At 43.2% G+C, this 17777-nt stretch overlaps 1 protein-coding gene across 1 annotated transcript in view; it reads right to left on the reverse strand.

Moving 5' to 3' along the window:
- Positions 1-1912: 1912 nt before the first annotated feature.
- The window catches only part of SFMBT2 (Scm like with four mbt domains 2), a 104839-nt gene continuing 88974 nt past the window's right edge, over positions 1913-17777 (reverse strand). The window contains exons 15-20 of the mRNA XM_065647610.1: positions 16004-16113; positions 7494-7669; positions 5776-5948; positions 3750-3998; positions 3472-3600; positions 1913-2053 (exon numbers count right to left, since the gene is read on the reverse strand). Coding sequence (XP_065503682.1) covers positions 1913-2053; positions 3472-3600; positions 3750-3998; positions 5776-5948; positions 7494-7669; positions 16004-16113 — 978 coding nt within the window. The remainder of the gene's footprint in view (positions 2054-3471; positions 3601-3749; positions 3999-5775; positions 5949-7493; positions 7670-16003; positions 16114-17777) is intronic.

Below are 17777 nucleotides of genomic sequence, written 5' to 3' on the forward strand. Positions count from 1 at the left end.
TGGTGAAGTCTCAGGAATTGGCAGGTCCTGGCCAGGCCTGCAGTGGCTGCACCCATCACATTCCTCGGTGGCAAATCAGGAAACTCACTGAAAAACAGACTAGAAATTCCCCAGTGATGCGTGGCAAACAGAGTCAATGCTTCTTGCCTAACACATGCTCTAGGACAGAATTGGATGCAGTCCACAACATTGATTTCTGAGGCTCTCCCCCTTTAATCCAAAGAACTTAAGGAGGAAACTGACGAAGGAGAAAGCAGCAGCTATAGCCTGATGTTAGTCAGTAGGTTCTTCTTGCTGTCACCATATGGTATGTGCTTGAGGTGGGGGTTATGTGGCCATGAGCACTGTTTTCAGATTGAGGGCTAGAAATGACATTTCCTTTTGAAGAGGTCTTCACTGAGTGGGCTTTGGCATCACAGCATGGTAACAGAACTGTGTACAAATTTCCAAGCTGAGTTCCCTGAGGCCAGGGAACAGGGGTCTGTTTATGGTTTGAGAAAAAAAGTCCGCCGAAGTCAGTGGTTTCCTACAAAATCAGGCTAAAACTCGGCACAAACCAACCAATTCACTTTCTGAGGGAAGGATTCATTTGCATCTTAAAGTCAGAGCAAAATTCAGATTTGGTCTCAGTTTGATTCTTGCTTTTGGGAGAATTTTACATCACTGGGACGCTGCCAACCTCTGCTGAGTTACAACAAATTCAGACTCAACACGTGAGATGAATGGGGTCATAAAACCCTGTAAAGTAAATGCGAAATACTTCTCCTATAAATACAACTGAATCAAACTCAAGGTGTCCAACCCATTTCTCCATCCTCTCTGGTTCTGACCCTGCTTGGCACGAAGCAATCGCCCAGTTCCACTAGCCAAGCGTGGCAATGGGACAATCTGGGGGCTTTATACTTATTGTGTTGGGCTGGATCCTCAGCTGGTCTAAAGCACCATGGTGTATGCCGCCTGAAAAGAGAGATGCTTTTTATTCCCACCTAGCAACCAGATTCATGAAGGTGCAAATGAAACCAGAATTCACTCAACAGTCTCATCATAAAATCTGAACAGACTTTTTTTTTTTAATCACCCTGTGGGGCTCAGTCAGGTCTTTAAAGCGACTCGGATTTAAGAGGATGGGCTTGACTATGAAAGCTTTCACATATGTTCTGTACAAGACAGCAGCACTGTACAGATCCCATCACAAGGACATTCAGCTTATTGTGCACAGCCAGCACAGCTCAGGACATGTTACTGTGCAACAGGTCTTGCTGCACCCCTGTCAGTTCACTGAAGCTTTGTCTGATACCGTACAGAGACCATGGGTTGATTCCTCTTTCATAAATCATGCAGAAATAACAATCAGTGTGTGACTGGTCTAACACTTTTTCCTTTTGTAGGACTGGAGAGGCAGGAAAAAAAAAAGCCCATTGATGACTAAGATCAAATTTGCAGTAAACCCCAGGTAATGCTACAAATGACCGCTTGTATTTCAATACGAAACAAGTGCGTCAGAGTTGGCTAAAAGAATTGTTCACGTCCAGAAACTGACCTAGACAAACCATCATCATCCAGAAATGTCCGACCCTTCTTGGGAATGTGTCTGCCATTGGTGGCTTTGTTTTAATGAACGACAAACCATCTGATCCATGCTGGCTTTGCACCGCTGCATAACGAGTTGGCTCACGAGGACAGATGCCAGCAGTCTTCCAGTGTGCTTTACAACTACAGAAAAATTAGTTCAATTTGTTGCTAGTTTTTTGCTGTGTGTTTTTTCTTTCCCTATAGATTAATTCCCAGTGCTTCCAATTCCATGTGTTCTTTGAAAAGAAAAGGGATAAGGGAAAAAAAAAAAACCTTGAACAAGTTGAAATATTAAAAAAGAGAGGGAACAAGGAGAACAGAAAGAAATGGAGAAGTGCAGTCAGTTGGCGTATTGTGCATAGAAAGCAACTTTTACTCGCTCGATCTGGTGGCACAGTTTGATGGCTGGACCAAGCTTCAGCTCCATGCATTCTTGCACTGTGGGCAGTGTCAGCAACAGAAGGGCTTGTCCATCGATGTCCTGGGGAAGGAAAAGACAGGGAAAATGGTTTTGTTTGTGGACTCTGGAAGGCAGGAAGCATAGCCAGGTCAGTGTTTTCAGCACAAATGCAAAACATAGCCCCATACTAGCTACTATGAACAAAATTGACTCTATCCCAGCCAAAAGTAACACAGGGAGGATCAAGGTCTAAGTGCAGAAAAAACACTATAACTCACAGGCAACATAAACTCCCAGGATAGCCCTGATTAGGTTGCATTAAACACAATGGGGATTTGGACACCTTAAGCCCTGCTTTGATCAGGACTGTCTACAGCTTAGGTTCTTCCTCCACCGAAGCTTGATGGCATGGCCCATTGCACCAGAGCTTCCTCGCAAATCACAAGGAAAAGCTCCAGTCATCTGTGTTTGATTAAAGTCCCCATAAAACTCTTTGGCAAAGGAGAGACAGGGCTGGCTTTCAAGCTCTGGGCATTATTCCAGGCTGATTAAGAAATGGTTGGAGCACAGTGCGACACCACGACTCCAGCATCTTGCTACGGACTGTTTCAGCCTTGCTCTAGACTCACACTTGAACTTCTCCCAGCTAAAGCAGCTGCACTTGGGCACAGAGTTACTCATGGTGAAGAATCAGAGATAGTTCAATGTGCAGTTGGCCATTTCACTGACTGCCATCGGCTATGGCCTAATTAACCACACTTGCTACCTTCTAACTATGATTTCTTTGCGCTGCCCTTTACTTTCAGCAGTGGCTGTTACTCATTAGCCAAGGAATGGCTGCTTCTATATAAATTTTACAAGTTCACACTGACTTGAGATAAAAAGCATTGGCTTCTGCTTCCTGCAAACCTATGTGCTTAATGAGTAGATGCTTGGCATATCCTAAAATTAGATCATCCAGGGACCTGACTACCAGATCTTCAGAGGGATAAAGATAGGAAGTAGGTGTCTACATAATTGGAGCATCTAAGTGTTGGTGCCAAAAATCAGGCAGCAAATTTGGGGTTCAAGAAACAGTTTTCTGCTTCCTAGCCTGCTATTTTAAACCAGGGTGGAACCCATGTGGCCAGGGGAGACAGCTTGCTAGGCACCAAATAAACACTACCTGTTGGTACAATGTGCCTGTGTGACACCAGGACGGTGCTGTGGACCTTGGCATGTGCAAGGAAGGTCCAAGCCTCCTGCTTTTCACAAGCACTCCATCTGGAGTGCTTCTGGTCTCTCTGAGGATCTGGCAAGGCTCTGACTCAAGTTTCCAAGGGCTTCTATGCTTTGTCAAAATTTGGGCTACAGCTTGGTCTGAGGGGATCTAAAGTCTGATCCTAATCTCTTTGTCAAAGTCCAAGGCCCAGCTAGCAAGGTAGTATGTGCTGCCCTTTCTTTCATGATGTGAGTAAGCACCACAGACACAAAGAAAAGAGTTACAGGAAGACCTCTACCTGCTCTTGAAATATTTTGGCAAGCGGTGCACAGTCAGTCAGTTTAATAAACCTCACAACATCAGTCACAGTCCATTCCAGTGGATTACTGTCCAGGATGAGCTTCTCTTCCTCTTCTTGCTTAATTTCCTACAAAAAGACAAAAAGCTCTCATAAAGAAAACGATGTTTGCAGTGAACCAGGGCAGGGATGTCCTCCTCAGATGAGCAAGGCTTGGCACCGAAGGTTAGTTTAGGAAGAATATTCCTATTGATTGGGAGGGGGAGCCTCATACTCACCTCCTTGACTTGCGCGCACTTCTCCGTCTCGCCATAGGAGTGGGGCTGTGGTCTCCGGCTCCGTCGAGCTCTCTCCGTGGGGGCAGGTCTGTCCAACTCGGTGCTGCTCCGCAAGGTGACCGCTCGCCGGGGCCTGGCGGAGGGGACCTCGGCGGAGGAGGTATCTGTCTGGTCATCCCGGAGCTCTGAGCTGGTTTCTTCGCTTCCCGTCTCGTCCTCCATCGCGTCCGGCTCGTCGTCTTCGCTCTCCTGCACAAGGACCACCAGAGAAACAGCAGCCGGGCTCGGAAATTAATACAGCAGCAAATCGAAAGGCACCGGGTCAAACTGCATGCCCACGACAGTCCAGGGTAACATTTATTTTAATGGAATTATCTCATTTTCATTACAGTGCTAAGTAGATTAGCCCTCAATTTAGATTTGTTACAAAATGTAGAAGAAAAAAAAAAACCACGGCGGACAAATCCTTTTTTTCTGTTTCTTACAAAAGGTCAACAGCAATCGCTCATCTGGCATGAAATGTTCCTCTGTTGGGCTTGTCTCTCAAACCTTGTGGCGATGCAGATGTGCACAAGAAGGGGAAGTGGAAAATATTAAAAGTATGAAACAAAACTCAGGTCACTCAAGATGAAATAAAATCAGAAACAGGCTTGAATTTAAACCTTCACCTTGCTTCAAATTGTCATGGGTGTCACTGGTATTGAAAGGAAGTAAATTTTAGTGTCTCTTAAAAATATCTAGATCTACAAGTGCATATTTGTATTTAACTTCTTAGCTGGTATTTCTGTAAAACCCAGGACAAAGGATTTCACCCAGATTTCTCTGCTTTCAGCCCAATAGCTAACTGCTGAAGGCGAAGCACATATTTCCATTTAGAGGATATTATACCAGATTCTTGTTATTTCTGTCACACAGAAGCTGCAAGCACACGCAAACTGATGGAAACTGTGTATTTTGAGCTTTATATATACATAAGTGGCCTAAAAGGCTTCAACAGCTTAGCTCTGATCAAAGTGTCAGCATGCATCTAAGACATACGCGCAGGTCTTAAATGAAAGAGCAATTTTAGACAAAGTTAGTTATGTTGGCTGAAAGGCTGAAAAACTTGGCTCATGGTTGATTTAGGCTTAGCATGAGTTTAAATTCCTTTGAAGCACGTATAATTTAAGGAAACTAAGCAGAACTACACCTAAATGAGGACCAAGTCATGAGGATGCAAGCAATCAACTGGAAGCTGACTAAAATATCCCTTTCCATCTGAAGTAGAGGGGTTTTAAGTAAATCAGTTTAACTTCACATTGCACAGGGCAGAAATCACTGACACTCAGCTAAACCAAGGAAACCACACGTGAACTTTGTCATCACTATCGTGGGAAAACCACCTGGAAACGGTCCACACAGAACTAAGCCTGCTCCAGGTTGCATTTGGACATGAACCACTGCTGAAGCCGGGATCCTGTCGTGTCACACAGCACACTGGAAAGAATGAGGCCTCAAATACCATACATCCGGGACACAAACCATTTGCTCGCATTCTACAGCTTCTGGAACTTCTCTTGCTTGATGTTGTGAAACAAAAAATATTACAAATGGTCAATGAAAAAATATAAGTCCTTGAAACCACAATGGTCCATGAGTTATTAATAATACTTGTTGATCCCAGACATGGATCACAGACCTTCCTCACTCTGCTAGATGCTGTGCAAAGCATCTAAGAGGCTGATCTACCTGCCCACAGGGCTTGTAAGGAAGCAAAAAAAACCACATATTAGACAGCATGTGAGAATTATGAAGGCAGGAGCAAAAAAACTCTTTTTTGTTAACTCTAGAATAGACAAAGGTAAAAGTCGCCAACGTGTCCCAATAAAGCCAGTCTGAACCTAAAGAACAGAGTAGCAAGGAGAGATTCAAAATGTAAAATGGAAGTATTGAGGTTTGCTGAGAAGTCCCTCAAAAGGAAGATGCAGATGGGGGGACAAAAAAGCACCAAGGGGCTTTACCTGATTTATCCCAGTGTAACACATACCTCTGCAGAGCCTGCAGCGTTCAAATCGACGGCTGATGACCTCCTTTTCTTCTGCACAAAGATGGATTTCCGCCTTTTTCTGCGTCTGGCTGGCTTGACATGTCCACTTTTCATGTTGTTATTTTCCCCAATTGGTGGCTTAATGATTTTTTTCCTCTTCCCATAATAATAAGCTGGAGATACGAAGTAAAATACCCATTAAAAACTTTAACCACCAAGAGAAGGAAACTTTGGCTTGCTTCTTGCCACTGACTCAGTACTGCACTCTAGGTGCACTTTTATAAAACACTTTAAAATACATTGATTTGGAAAAAATGTGCAGTGTAAATACAAGATGTCATCTTGGACTAGCACAAGAGTGTTACGGTTCTTGTGTAATACACATTTATTGGTGATGAGTGCGGAGTTCAGAATTTAACCCTATAATATGTATTCAGGCAGAGCTCCCATTAAGCCAAGCAGTGGTTTGGAGGGAGAGAGGCCAAGATGTTTCAGATTTGATCCCGTGCCCTTCTGCATGAGTTAACAGTCCTGGAGACACTTCAGTTGCTTATGTTTTCAGTAAAGGGTGAACAGGGCCAGCTATCTTGATTTATGTAGGTTTGTTGAATGCATGAAGGAACAGACTTTTATTACCTTCAACTATTTTGTGGCCCGAGTTGAAATTAAGGGTGTGAGAGGCCTCCGACCCTTGCTTGTGTTAGATGCATTTTGATGTGCTCTACAGCATCTTCTGGGGCTGCACCAGATAGGGTAACCGAGGACAACTAAAATGACACTTGGCACCCATGTCAAAGTTCATAACTGAACTGAGCCTTTCATCCAATCGATGGAGTTTTGAGGAACAATTCATCCAGTCACACAGAACCATCAACTTTGAGATGACACAATCTCAGCTGGAGCTCTCCTAGCTGTGTTCCTCCAGCTCTTCATTTGCCACCAGTGGGAGCCAGGGGTCTAGCTCAGGCGTAGACCTCTATGTAAACCCACATTCAGTGATCTGAATATCTCCATGAGCCCATCCCTCCTTCTTCTCTGGCACCAAACAGAAGCTAATTCATTTGAATCAATTGTATTCTTTTCTTGCAACTTTGTGGAAGAAGAACAGCAGTCGCTTTCACTTTCCTGACTTAAAAGTCAGTAATATCAGTAATATTGACAACAAAAAGTGCTGAACACACGCCTAACTTCAGCCTTCCTGAATAGGAAGGAACATGTTTAATTATTAAACACCCTAAGCAGAGAGATTCAATGCTCCCAAACTGTGCCCAGCACCGGAGCATCGTGATACCGGCCTGTGCTGGTGCGTATGCTGAAAACTCTTCACTGAGTGGGACGAGTTTCATTTCACCCAATGAAGCTGTCTCAGACATAGAAGTTTAAATCTCAGCTGGCCACTGCAAGTTCCTTTTATGTGCTCCTTATATTAACTTGACATATAAAGAAAAGTCAAGACTTCCAAAAAGTAATGACTTTTAAATAGATATGTTGGGATGGAGAGAGATGGACAGTTTTATGGAGAGGTCTATTTCTCTGTACAGAATACTAAAGGAGCCTATGGTGGCCTGGTCAGGATTAAATAACTGCTCCTAGATGAGAGGAATCCTACTCAATATCAATGTGTTACACAACTCCTGTTCTTCATCACTAGCTCATCGACAGTTTCCCACTGTTCTGACTCCCAGCTAGCGACAAGAAGCATTTTGGCTGATACTCACTGTACTTGGTTTTAGTATGAATGGAGCAGTTCTCTGGGCAGACTTCGGCCACCAGCACAGGACTGAACAAGTTGGGACAGCACTCCAACTTTGCACAGACTCTTCTGCAGAAATCCGCCACCTGATCCGACGTCCGCACAATCTTAACAGTTGCCCTGTATGTCTTCCCTCTGTATCTAGAAAAGAGTGCAAGGTCCCATGTCACCAATCAAGCAATGTCCTTTGATGCTACAGACCAGACTCTCCTCTGTTACCTTCCCTAATGACTTTTGGGAGAGCGCCTCTCTTGGGAAGGCAGGCAGAATAGGTCTACTTGTCTCAGTGGCTCCATTTCAGAGGGACTTGGGGAAGGAAAGGCAGGGTGAAATGAATCAGAGGTGTGGACATGATTCAGGAAGGAATGCACGTGCAGACTGGACAGATCTGTTGATAGGGCAAGAGATGAAAAATATCACAGCAGATTTGGTGAGGATACTACACAGGATGGCAAGCCCATACCATGAACTGATGCAAAGTTTTTGGGAGAGGCATGTAGCCTCTCTTCATATATTGACCTGTGATAAGAAGTTTATAAGTCTTGCAGAGCTTTGGGGTCACCACTGTGTGTTTGAGCTGCATTGGAGACTGTCTCTATAAGCCCCCAATATACCTTTGGTCTTCTCCATTGCCACCTTTCTCGAGGCAGCTCTCATATCATGTTCCAGCTCAGAACACAGTTTCATTGTGCCAGCTGCAGTCCCTGGGATACAGATATTGTGTAGAAGCATCCAAGGGAAACTGTACTATCTGCAATACGGGGTCCTGATGATTTCACCGCTATGAGATGTGGGCAATACAAAACCCGAGGAACTCATCGGGAGTCTCTTAATGCGGTTGCAGAAACAGACCCTAAAGGGTATGTTTTAGGGCCATAAAAATGATCAGAGAGATGCAACACCTCTCCTATGAAGACAGGTTGAGAGAGCTGGGGTGTTCAGCCTGGAGTAGAGAAGGCTCCAGGGAGACCTTATTGTGGCCTTTCCATACTTAAAAGGGGCTTATAAGAAAGATGGGGACAGACTTTTTAGCAGGGCCTGTAGCAATAGGACAAGGGATAATGGTTTTAAATTTAAAGACGGGAGATTCAGGCTGGACACAAGGAAGAAATTTTTGACCCTGAGGGTGGTGAGACGCTGGCCCAGGTTGGCCAGAGAGGTGGTGGATGAACCATCCCTGGAGACATCCCAGGCCAGGCTGGACGGGGCTCTGAGCAACCTGAGCTGGTGCAGATGTCCCTGCTCATGGCAGGGGTGGGAATGGATGAGCTTTGGAGGTCCCTTCCAACCCAAACTATTCTATGATTCTAAAAACTGATTCCTACAGGGAATGCTCAGGGCAGAAATCTTCAATGAAAGGTTTGTCTTAAATTTGTTACCCATGTGCTATTAAAACATTTATTTCAGTGTTTTATATGCAGTGTTTCTGAGTGATAAACAGCTAAGAAAGATACAGTTACATCCCTGCTGTAATACATTGTAGATGTGAACTCTGAAAAACCAATTATCCCCATAATTTATTAAACAGCAGCACCAAGCTATCGTAAACAGGGAGATAAGGTTTTTAAAACATCTCTTAGGCGTCCTGAGGAATGCAACACAAGAGACAATCATGCAAGCGGCTGGTGCTAAGGCATTATAAATGTGCTCAGAGGAGAGAAAAGTAACACACACAAAAGAAAAAGAGGGAGAGACAGTGAAAGAAAGATTAGTGGATGGGAGGGAATGAAAGGCAAAGATACAGACATCAGGAAAAATGAGACAAGACATTTGGGAGTGTATTAAAAGCCACAGTTCTCTAGCAGGGAATCAGCTGCTGATATGGAAGTGGAAGAGGAGAAGGTGAAACAAAGGAGATGTGTCCAGACAGGTAAAATACGCAGCATGTGTCTGGACTCTGTTACCTCTCCGGAGGCTTCACTGAGTTGCACAAAGCAGCTGAGAAACCACCTTTTGCTGCTCTCCCTCCGAAAATCTCTTTCTGGAAACACTGGGGTATGGGAAAAGGGTTGGAAACTGTGGTACATGAAGTGTTATAGAGGGGTATCCAAATGAAACGTGGGTCTGAGAACAGCCCCGTTCAACCATCCCCATGTCACAAAAGACTTGATCCAAACTATCACCTCAACATGAAACTCCTCCATTACCTAAATAAGCATTTCTGCAAGGCACCAGGATCTGATACCCCATTTGACGCCTGACCAAGGACTTCAGGTCATGGAGGCAATCCTAGTTTAATTAATCTGAATGAATGGATGGATGAATGAATGACTTAATCAGACAACTCTTCATGCTCCCTGGCAGACCTGGACAGACGATGTAAAATGGAAAAAGTGTTCCTTCCAGGTACAAAGCACTGTTATCCCAGCTTCCCTACGAAATAGTGCACAGACAGGCTGGCTAAGGAGGGTTTGGCAATACCTAATACCAAAAGAACAAATTCCACAGACATTTAAATATACCTACTTATAAATGTTTTATATTTCTTTCCAATGCGTTTGAAAAGACTCCTGCCTTTATTACTTCTCCAGGAGCCATCAAGTTTAATGATGGACTAGATCATTAGGTCAGTAAGTCCGAGTCCTGCAACAGGTTGCAGAATTTCATCATGTTACCTTCACCTGAACCCAAACGACTTTGGCTGGACTAAAGCATCACTTCCAAAAAAACATCAGCCTCTCCTCAAGGGTCTCCACACTGGAACAATTCCAGCAGCAGGACCACCTGTACCTAAACCTCATGAGCTGATGCCTCATTTTATGTCTGGATGTGTCTGAATTTAACTTACATTTATTTGTCCTTGTTCTGACTTTCAGCACCAGGATGAAAAGCCTACATCTGTTTTTGTTTCCCTGCAAAAGCACTGTAATCAAATTGCCTCTTGATCTTCTTTCTTATGAGCTAAGAAAGCTGCCTGATGGGTATTATTCAAGGATGGCTGACTTTTCTAACTGTGTGCTTCCTATTGTGTTTGGCTGCCCAGAAAGGACTCATTGTACTGAAGAGCCTGGTGAAAGAAAAAGATGAAACTAGGAAAATGAACAACTGACTGATTTCACAATCTGGTTTGAAGGCAACACACACAGTAATTAACAGAATGGATGGCAAAATGGAGATCAACACAACTGCAGAAATCAGTCTCAATAACCCAAGGTGTTAGTACTGGCCGCAATAATATTTTTTTTACATGATTTTGGCCTTGGCAGCAACTCTTGCAACTATAAACCAGGTTCTACTAATATTTTCCATATTCCTCACACACTAAATGTTTTCAACACTAACACCACCAAATGTAATCTGAGCTGTTCTAGGACAGCCATGTGGGAAGAGCTCCTTTGGCTATAATCAGAAAACCCTTTTCTGTTAGCATTTCTCAAAAAATTACCAATTACTGATATTCCTATTGATGTTTTCATACTAGGACTCCTGTCTTCCCAATCACTTTTAAGTAGTAAGTAACCTGCACGCACAGCATGGAAGCACTGGAAACTTGGAAAACAGCTGTGTCACACATAGCATTTTCAGTTTTCTTAGAAATTACTGTTCTTTTAAAAAATGCTTTTCAGCTAAAGCTAAAGAAATCTTCCTTTCCTCTTTCTCGTTCTCTGCCCTCAGATCCCAAAAACTGGAGAAACTTTTACGGCTGAAACTATTTCCATGAAAAATATACACGGTATCTTTGCTGATCCATTAGCGACAATATTAAGCTAATAGCACTTTGCTGGCAATATTCTACTGTTGAAGCTTCCTTTGGTGATAAAATAGATCAGAGGTTCATGAGAACAAAATGACTTCTAGGAGCTCCAGTTGGGGACCATTGTGTGATGCCACAAAAGTTGTGTGCTGAAGACACTTCAAACAGTAAAAACATTAAGACTACAGTCATTTTCAAAAGTCAGTTCTGACAATCCTTGAGACCAGTTTGAACAACTCAGTGGCTAAAAGCCTCGATTTCCTTTTGAAGGACCAAAAAATGTCTATTTTTCTGCAAAAAAAAATCCAATTTGTCTTACTAGCTTAAAGTCTGCCAAACGTGAGAAGTTATTTTCCTCCAAAGCTATTTAATCACCCAATGACATTTTGTACTCTTGAAGGATTCAGAAAGGGCTCTGGAATTGTTCTGCTTCTAGGGACATCTCTCATTAAGTCTCCTCTTGATTAAGGAAAGAAAGGGTTTAGGTCATTCCATTGGTCCTAATGACCTCTACCTCCGACACGTCACACGGAAGGCCACCTGGTCACACTTAATTCACCCTCGTGGTGCCTCAAGAAGTATGTGGCGCAGCTGATGTGGAAGACAAATCAAATCATACGAGCTGTAGCTTTGTATTGACCTTTTGAGGAGCACTGTTAATAACTGGCTGTCGCTTGGACTTCATATCATTGATTGCAACCCTTTGGGTTCAGTTGGTCCAGTCTACCCACCATGCACATGTTCAACCCACATCTCCAAAGCTTGGCTATAAGGACACTACGGGGGACTGTGTCGAAAGCCTTGCTAAAATCAATATAAATAACTCCCACTGTTTTTCCCTCAACCACCAAACCAGGTATCTAAGCACATCAAGCACAACTTGCCCTTTGTAAATCCGTGCTGGTTCTTGCCAGTCACTTATTGGTCCTGCATGTTCTTGGAAATGACTGCCAGGAGGATGTGCCTAATAACCTTCCCAAGAATGTTATGCTGATGACCTGCATTTACCTGGATCCTCCTTCTTGCTCTTCTTGAGAAGGGGTGTGATGTTTGCCTTTTTTTCCAGACATCAGAAGGCTTCCCTGATCATGATAAACTTTCAAACGCAACAGCAAGTGACCTTGCGATGACATTAGCCGGTTCTCTCAAGCAGATCTGGCTGCACTCCATCTGGTTCCATGCACTTGCACACATCCCATTTGCTTATCTCTCTAGCTTCTTAACCATTTACTGTGGGTAACACTTTACTCCCTCAAACAGTAACAGGGACCTGGGAGGCCTGAGAACAACCCTTGTCACCAAAGGCTGAGGCAAAGGAGACTTCAAACACCTCACCATCACCCATCATAAGTGAAAGGCAGTCTTCTAAAGCATCCACAGTGAAGATACTTCCTTTGAAATACGGCCTCATAAATAAGCAATGATGTCTCTGATTGGGGTAAGCATTCCTGAGTTCAGCTACTGGATTTGGGCAGCTCTCAAAATTTCATCTAATGGAGTCGAGGAATATTCATCTTTCTTATTCTGATGAACTGGGCTTCATATGAGACCCAGGAGACAACTCTCTACACACATTGGTACTGTTTAAGCCCAAAGTCCTGAAAAAATGGGTAAGTCCAGACAACCCCACTTACAGCCCTTAGAAACAGCCCTTAAAAAGCATAAAGCCCCTCTAGCATTTTATGTAAAATTGGGAAGTGAAATCTAGAGGTAGGCACTGAACTTAAAGCATCAAAACTATAAGGGTTAAGTGCCTATAGCTCTGGCTGGTCCTCATGGGAATTCAGAGGATCAGGCCTGACATTTCCAGCTCATCATCACCAATAAATCAGGTTTGACTATTTTCACAAAGTGCCAGCAGCGCTGATGGGAAGCGACTGCCATCACACACTGTAGACACATCTCTTTGGACAATCTAAATTGTTTATCTTCTTTGCAAGGCTAGTATAATTGATTCTGCGCTGCTCACACCTGACAGCGGAGTAAACTAAATGCAGGTTGCCCTAGGACTGAGATAATGCATTCCTGGCAGTGCACAGTTTGCCATTTGGGACAGTGGGGAAAAACAACCTTCTCTTCACCGTTCTCCCTCCCCTTCGCTCTACCCTACTGCAGCCGTCACCGCAAACAAACAACAACATTGTCAAGATCCAAGGAGTTGTCAGCTTACATCAGAAGGGCGGCAGTGACACGACATGTCACATCACAGCGCAGACGCTCCAGCTGGCTGTTGAGCTGTCATCATTAGCAGCAAGACGCCATCGGGAGCTGGTGTAGCTGGAAGTTGGTGTAGACAGGCGTTTGCTCGTTACGGGTTTCTGTTTAAGATTCTGGAGCACAACTGTCTGTCATACCTGATGTTATGTGTCGTGTGCCGTTTGCGCATCCCAGGGTATCTGATTTCACGAGCATGTTTTCTTTTCTGCTTCTGCACAACCTGATGCAATTAAACCCCCAATACACTTCTTGATGGAGCTGCTGAACCAAACTCAGGAAGGATAAAAGAACAAAGTCCTAGAGTAGTCAGACAGTCTTAGGGCATGTCTGGCGTCTGTCACTCACTCTTAGAAGTACTCAAACTACCCGCAGGCAAGCTGGTATGACCAGCCAGCACCACTCTATGAGTCTCAGAAGCCACATAGCTACACCAACAAGCTGCCGTCCAGCCCCATGAGCTCTGTCTCCTTGGAGGACAATGCCACAGTGAATGAGAATACATTTGGATGCTTAGAAGTCACTCCAAAACCTGCTGTCCCAGGTCTGAGCCTGTAATGATCCATTCTGTGGCTTGATAAAGTTGAAAGAGGCTGCTTGACTCACTGAAGAACTGAGATTGCTGCCTCCTGGGGTAGACATCACACAGGAACACGTACACAGCCTGTGACTGGCTGGCCAACATAAAATACAAAACCTCTCTGCTGAAAAACATTGGTATATTTTTTTCTGGCAAGTTATGTAGATATAAGGTATATTCCAGCAGGCTGGCTGCCCCGCTAAATAGATGGGAGGAGGAGGCAGATAAAGGAATGAATGGGTCATGGGGGGAGGTAACGGGGATGGAGATGCTCATTACAGGATGATTAGCACATCAGGTAACAGTGAGGGAGAGTAAGTGGTTGATGCAATATGGGTAAGCGACAATCTCTAGAGGCCCACGTACTCGTAACTGAGTTCACAGAATCACAGAATGTTAGAGATTGGAAGGGACCTCGAAAGCTCATCCAGTCCAATCCCCCTGCCAGAGCAGGAACACCCAGATGAGGTTACACAGGTCTTGGTGTATCAAGCTGCCTGGGGTTCTCAGTGGACTGGGCTGTAGATATAGCTGACGATCAAAGACAAGACATCCCTGCACTTAATGATCAGTTAAACATTTTCCAGGCCTGTCTCCCATTAGAAATAAGGATTGCAGCCTGTAAGCTCAATTCTTTGCAGGACAGGACATTAAGCTGGGGCATTACATCGTGATTTCACAACTGCTAAGTACCTGTAGAAGTGCATTATCTAATATTTGCTAGTACAAGGTGTGGGAGCTTGGAATCAGTGAAAAACAGGTCATGGACGATGACTTGTTTTTAATGAAAGTCTGCATGCGCAAGGATGACTTTTAGATTTCCATCCACAAAATTTCAATCGGCAAACACAAAAACATGACTTTCTGCATAGGTGAAAGAAGCAAATTAAAAATAGGATTTTCTAGTAGCTTTTCATTTCTGATTGCAACCCTCCTTTAGAAAAGCAGTTTCTGAGTGCGCAGAATAAAAGGTTCTCAATTCTCTCCCTCAACCAGAGCACAAATGAGTTTTCTGCAAGATCTGCATGGCCAAAGATCAAATACAATAGCAATCAATAGCGCCATATTTGACAGCCAATCATTTCAAATAACCAAGAAAAAAATGCTTTTATTTGAAAAGGAGTAACAGCGTTCAGTACAAAGGATGAGATTCACTGCATTTAACTTCAGTACTCAAAAAGTCAAGGTGACCAAGTTAGTCAATGGAGAGATGTCTTCAAAGAACTATTTATTGACATCCAACTTCAAGTGAGGAAGAATTGCTCTTTGGAGGGACTCTGGAGAGAGGTGAGATTCCTCTCCTTCAGAAAGACAATGGTTGTTGAAATACATCCTAAGTGTAGTGCCCATTACAAAAAGAAGACATAAATTGGTAAATTTTGAAGTCGGAAGGGGAAATTGAGTATTTTCTAGATACATAGTTTTCTTAAACATTGTTTAGATGAGAATTGAAGCATATATTCTAGAAAGGCCTCAAATCTTGATCTGAATCCCAGATCTGTTAGTATTTTGTCCTAATCCCTCTCCTGCTTAAAATGGTGCCCCTGCTATTTTGTTTGCACTTGTTTTTTGTGCCATTCATTCTTGTCAGGTTTTTCTGCATTAGAGTGACAGGCTCTATATTAAAAGCAGTAAAACTCCTACATTTTGGAAGCCAAGAATCGAGTTAATTCAATAATAGCCAAGCTTATAGGAACAGCTTATCATAAAACTCAGGACTTCACTGAATAAACATGGCATTTTTCATCAAAATCTGGATGGCTGCTTAGAGAAACACAATAGAAATGAACCATTCAGGTGAATATTTCATTTGCTTAAGTTGCTATAGAATGAGACAAGTAATTCAATGAAGCAAAACGATAATTAGAAAAGTGAAACTTTCACAATAAAAAAAAAATCTTTTGTTCACTCTTTTTTTTTTTTCCTCTGCCCAGTCAGTTCCATTTTTGAAGCCTTCCAAATAAAAGAACACACGCTGAAGACTTACTTTGCTTTAAGTGTTTCCTCTTGGAAATTCCACTGAGGGTCTTCCACTAGCTGCAATTCTCGTAAAACACTCCCTGGCTTGTAAGCTGCATTGATCACCATGCTGAGAACCTATTGAGAGAGAAAACCAACAACACCGATGGGTTCAACAGTAGTTCTTGACCACACTGAATATGATCCCAGGTGCTGCGTAGGCAGGAGCAGCTTCCAGGTGCCACCTTATGTTCAAAGCTGTGCAGGGTAAGTGCTAAATGCAATGAGAAGAGGTCCCAGATTGGATCGATGTGCTAAACATACTGTAGATAACACATCGATCTGATATGGTGACTGCATTAAATGTTGCCAGCTAAGACCAAAGATCTTCTGATAATCAGTATTTTCCTTTGAGACAGACCTCCTCATCCATAGAAGATTCCATTTCCTGAATCCGCAATGGCTCAATTTAATAAAAAATGAAAATAATTCTGATGGTTCAACCAGGTACAAAGTTACGTGTACCATTACACACTGAATACTAAAGGGGAATCTCACACACACACCTGAGGTCAGCAATATGCTTAAGCATCTGAGTGCTGCATGCCTTGGCTTCATTAACAGAATATTAATCAAGTTTACACAAAGAGAGTTTGCAGGAGGTGTCCCTGAAACCCAGTGTGTGTCCACTCTGTACAACAAAACGTGCCAATCCATTTAATCCAAAGTCCCTCAGAATAAAAATGATTCCTACTATCAGCTCAGGGAATCCCAGCTTTAATAGTCTACACTTGGCCTAAGGAGATAAATACAAGAAAAACAAACCTCTTAACAGCACGAGACCGTGTGTTTGAACACTCTGCATTGTATGTATGTGAATGACCACGTAGCGAGTCTGGATTGGTTTTGATATAATTTAGCTGTTTATGTAACACCTGTTTGTAATTCTTTGGAGGCTCACAAATGATGTCAGTAGGATGAGCTTTAATCTTCCCCAGAACCCATAAATGTGGTTCATCATAAATGAAAACCTGACGAGGTTATATTGCAAAGAGCAAAAAGAGCAATGTGTTTATGTTTTGGGCATTTTTTCCTGCTTTTTATGACTTTTTTTTTTTTTTTTAATTCAGCAACCTGAGGATTTTCTAGTGTTTTGAAAACCTCGTAGGATTAATTATTTTCAGGCAAAGGCTTCATTTAATGCCGCATAGTACCATGTAAAATGGCAATGGTTTGAGTTGCCTGGCTAGGTTATTTACTAGAAGCAAACTCTGATTTATCACTGGGCCCTTGGAAACATTATTTGAGCCCCTTTTAAAGCAAGTGCAATCAGAGACACCTAAAGCAATGCTCAATAACAGCACCAGTGTGTTACGCAGCTCTGATCACCTGTACATCTCAAAGTACTCTAAGAGGAAGGGCAGGAGCACATTCCCTTTCTCACACAAGGAGAAACTACAACACAGATTTACCCACAGCTCTTCAGCTGGTTCCCATCTCATCACACAACCCACTATACTAGTTACTAAGCCATATGGATTCCCAAGAGAAAAAAAATAAAGCTCTGAGTGAGCCCATCCAGTTGTTCATCCACATCCTTTCTTTCCTGCTACTCAACATACAAACTGATGGGGCAATGGACTCTGACACAAGACACTATGCTGGACATGAGGAAGAAATTTTTTACGATGAGGGTGGTGAGACACTGGCCCAGGTTGCCCAGAGAGGCGGTGGATGAACCATCCCTGGAGACATCCCAGGCCAGGCTGGACGGGGCTCTGAGCAACCTGAGCTGGTGCAGA

The sequence above is a fragment of the Caloenas nicobarica genome, chromosome 1 (assembly GCF_036013445.1).
Source record: "Caloenas nicobarica isolate bCalNic1 chromosome 1, bCalNic1.hap1, whole genome shotgun sequence".
Classification (NCBI taxonomy): domain Eukaryota; kingdom Metazoa; phylum Chordata; class Aves; order Columbiformes; family Columbidae; genus Caloenas; species Caloenas nicobarica.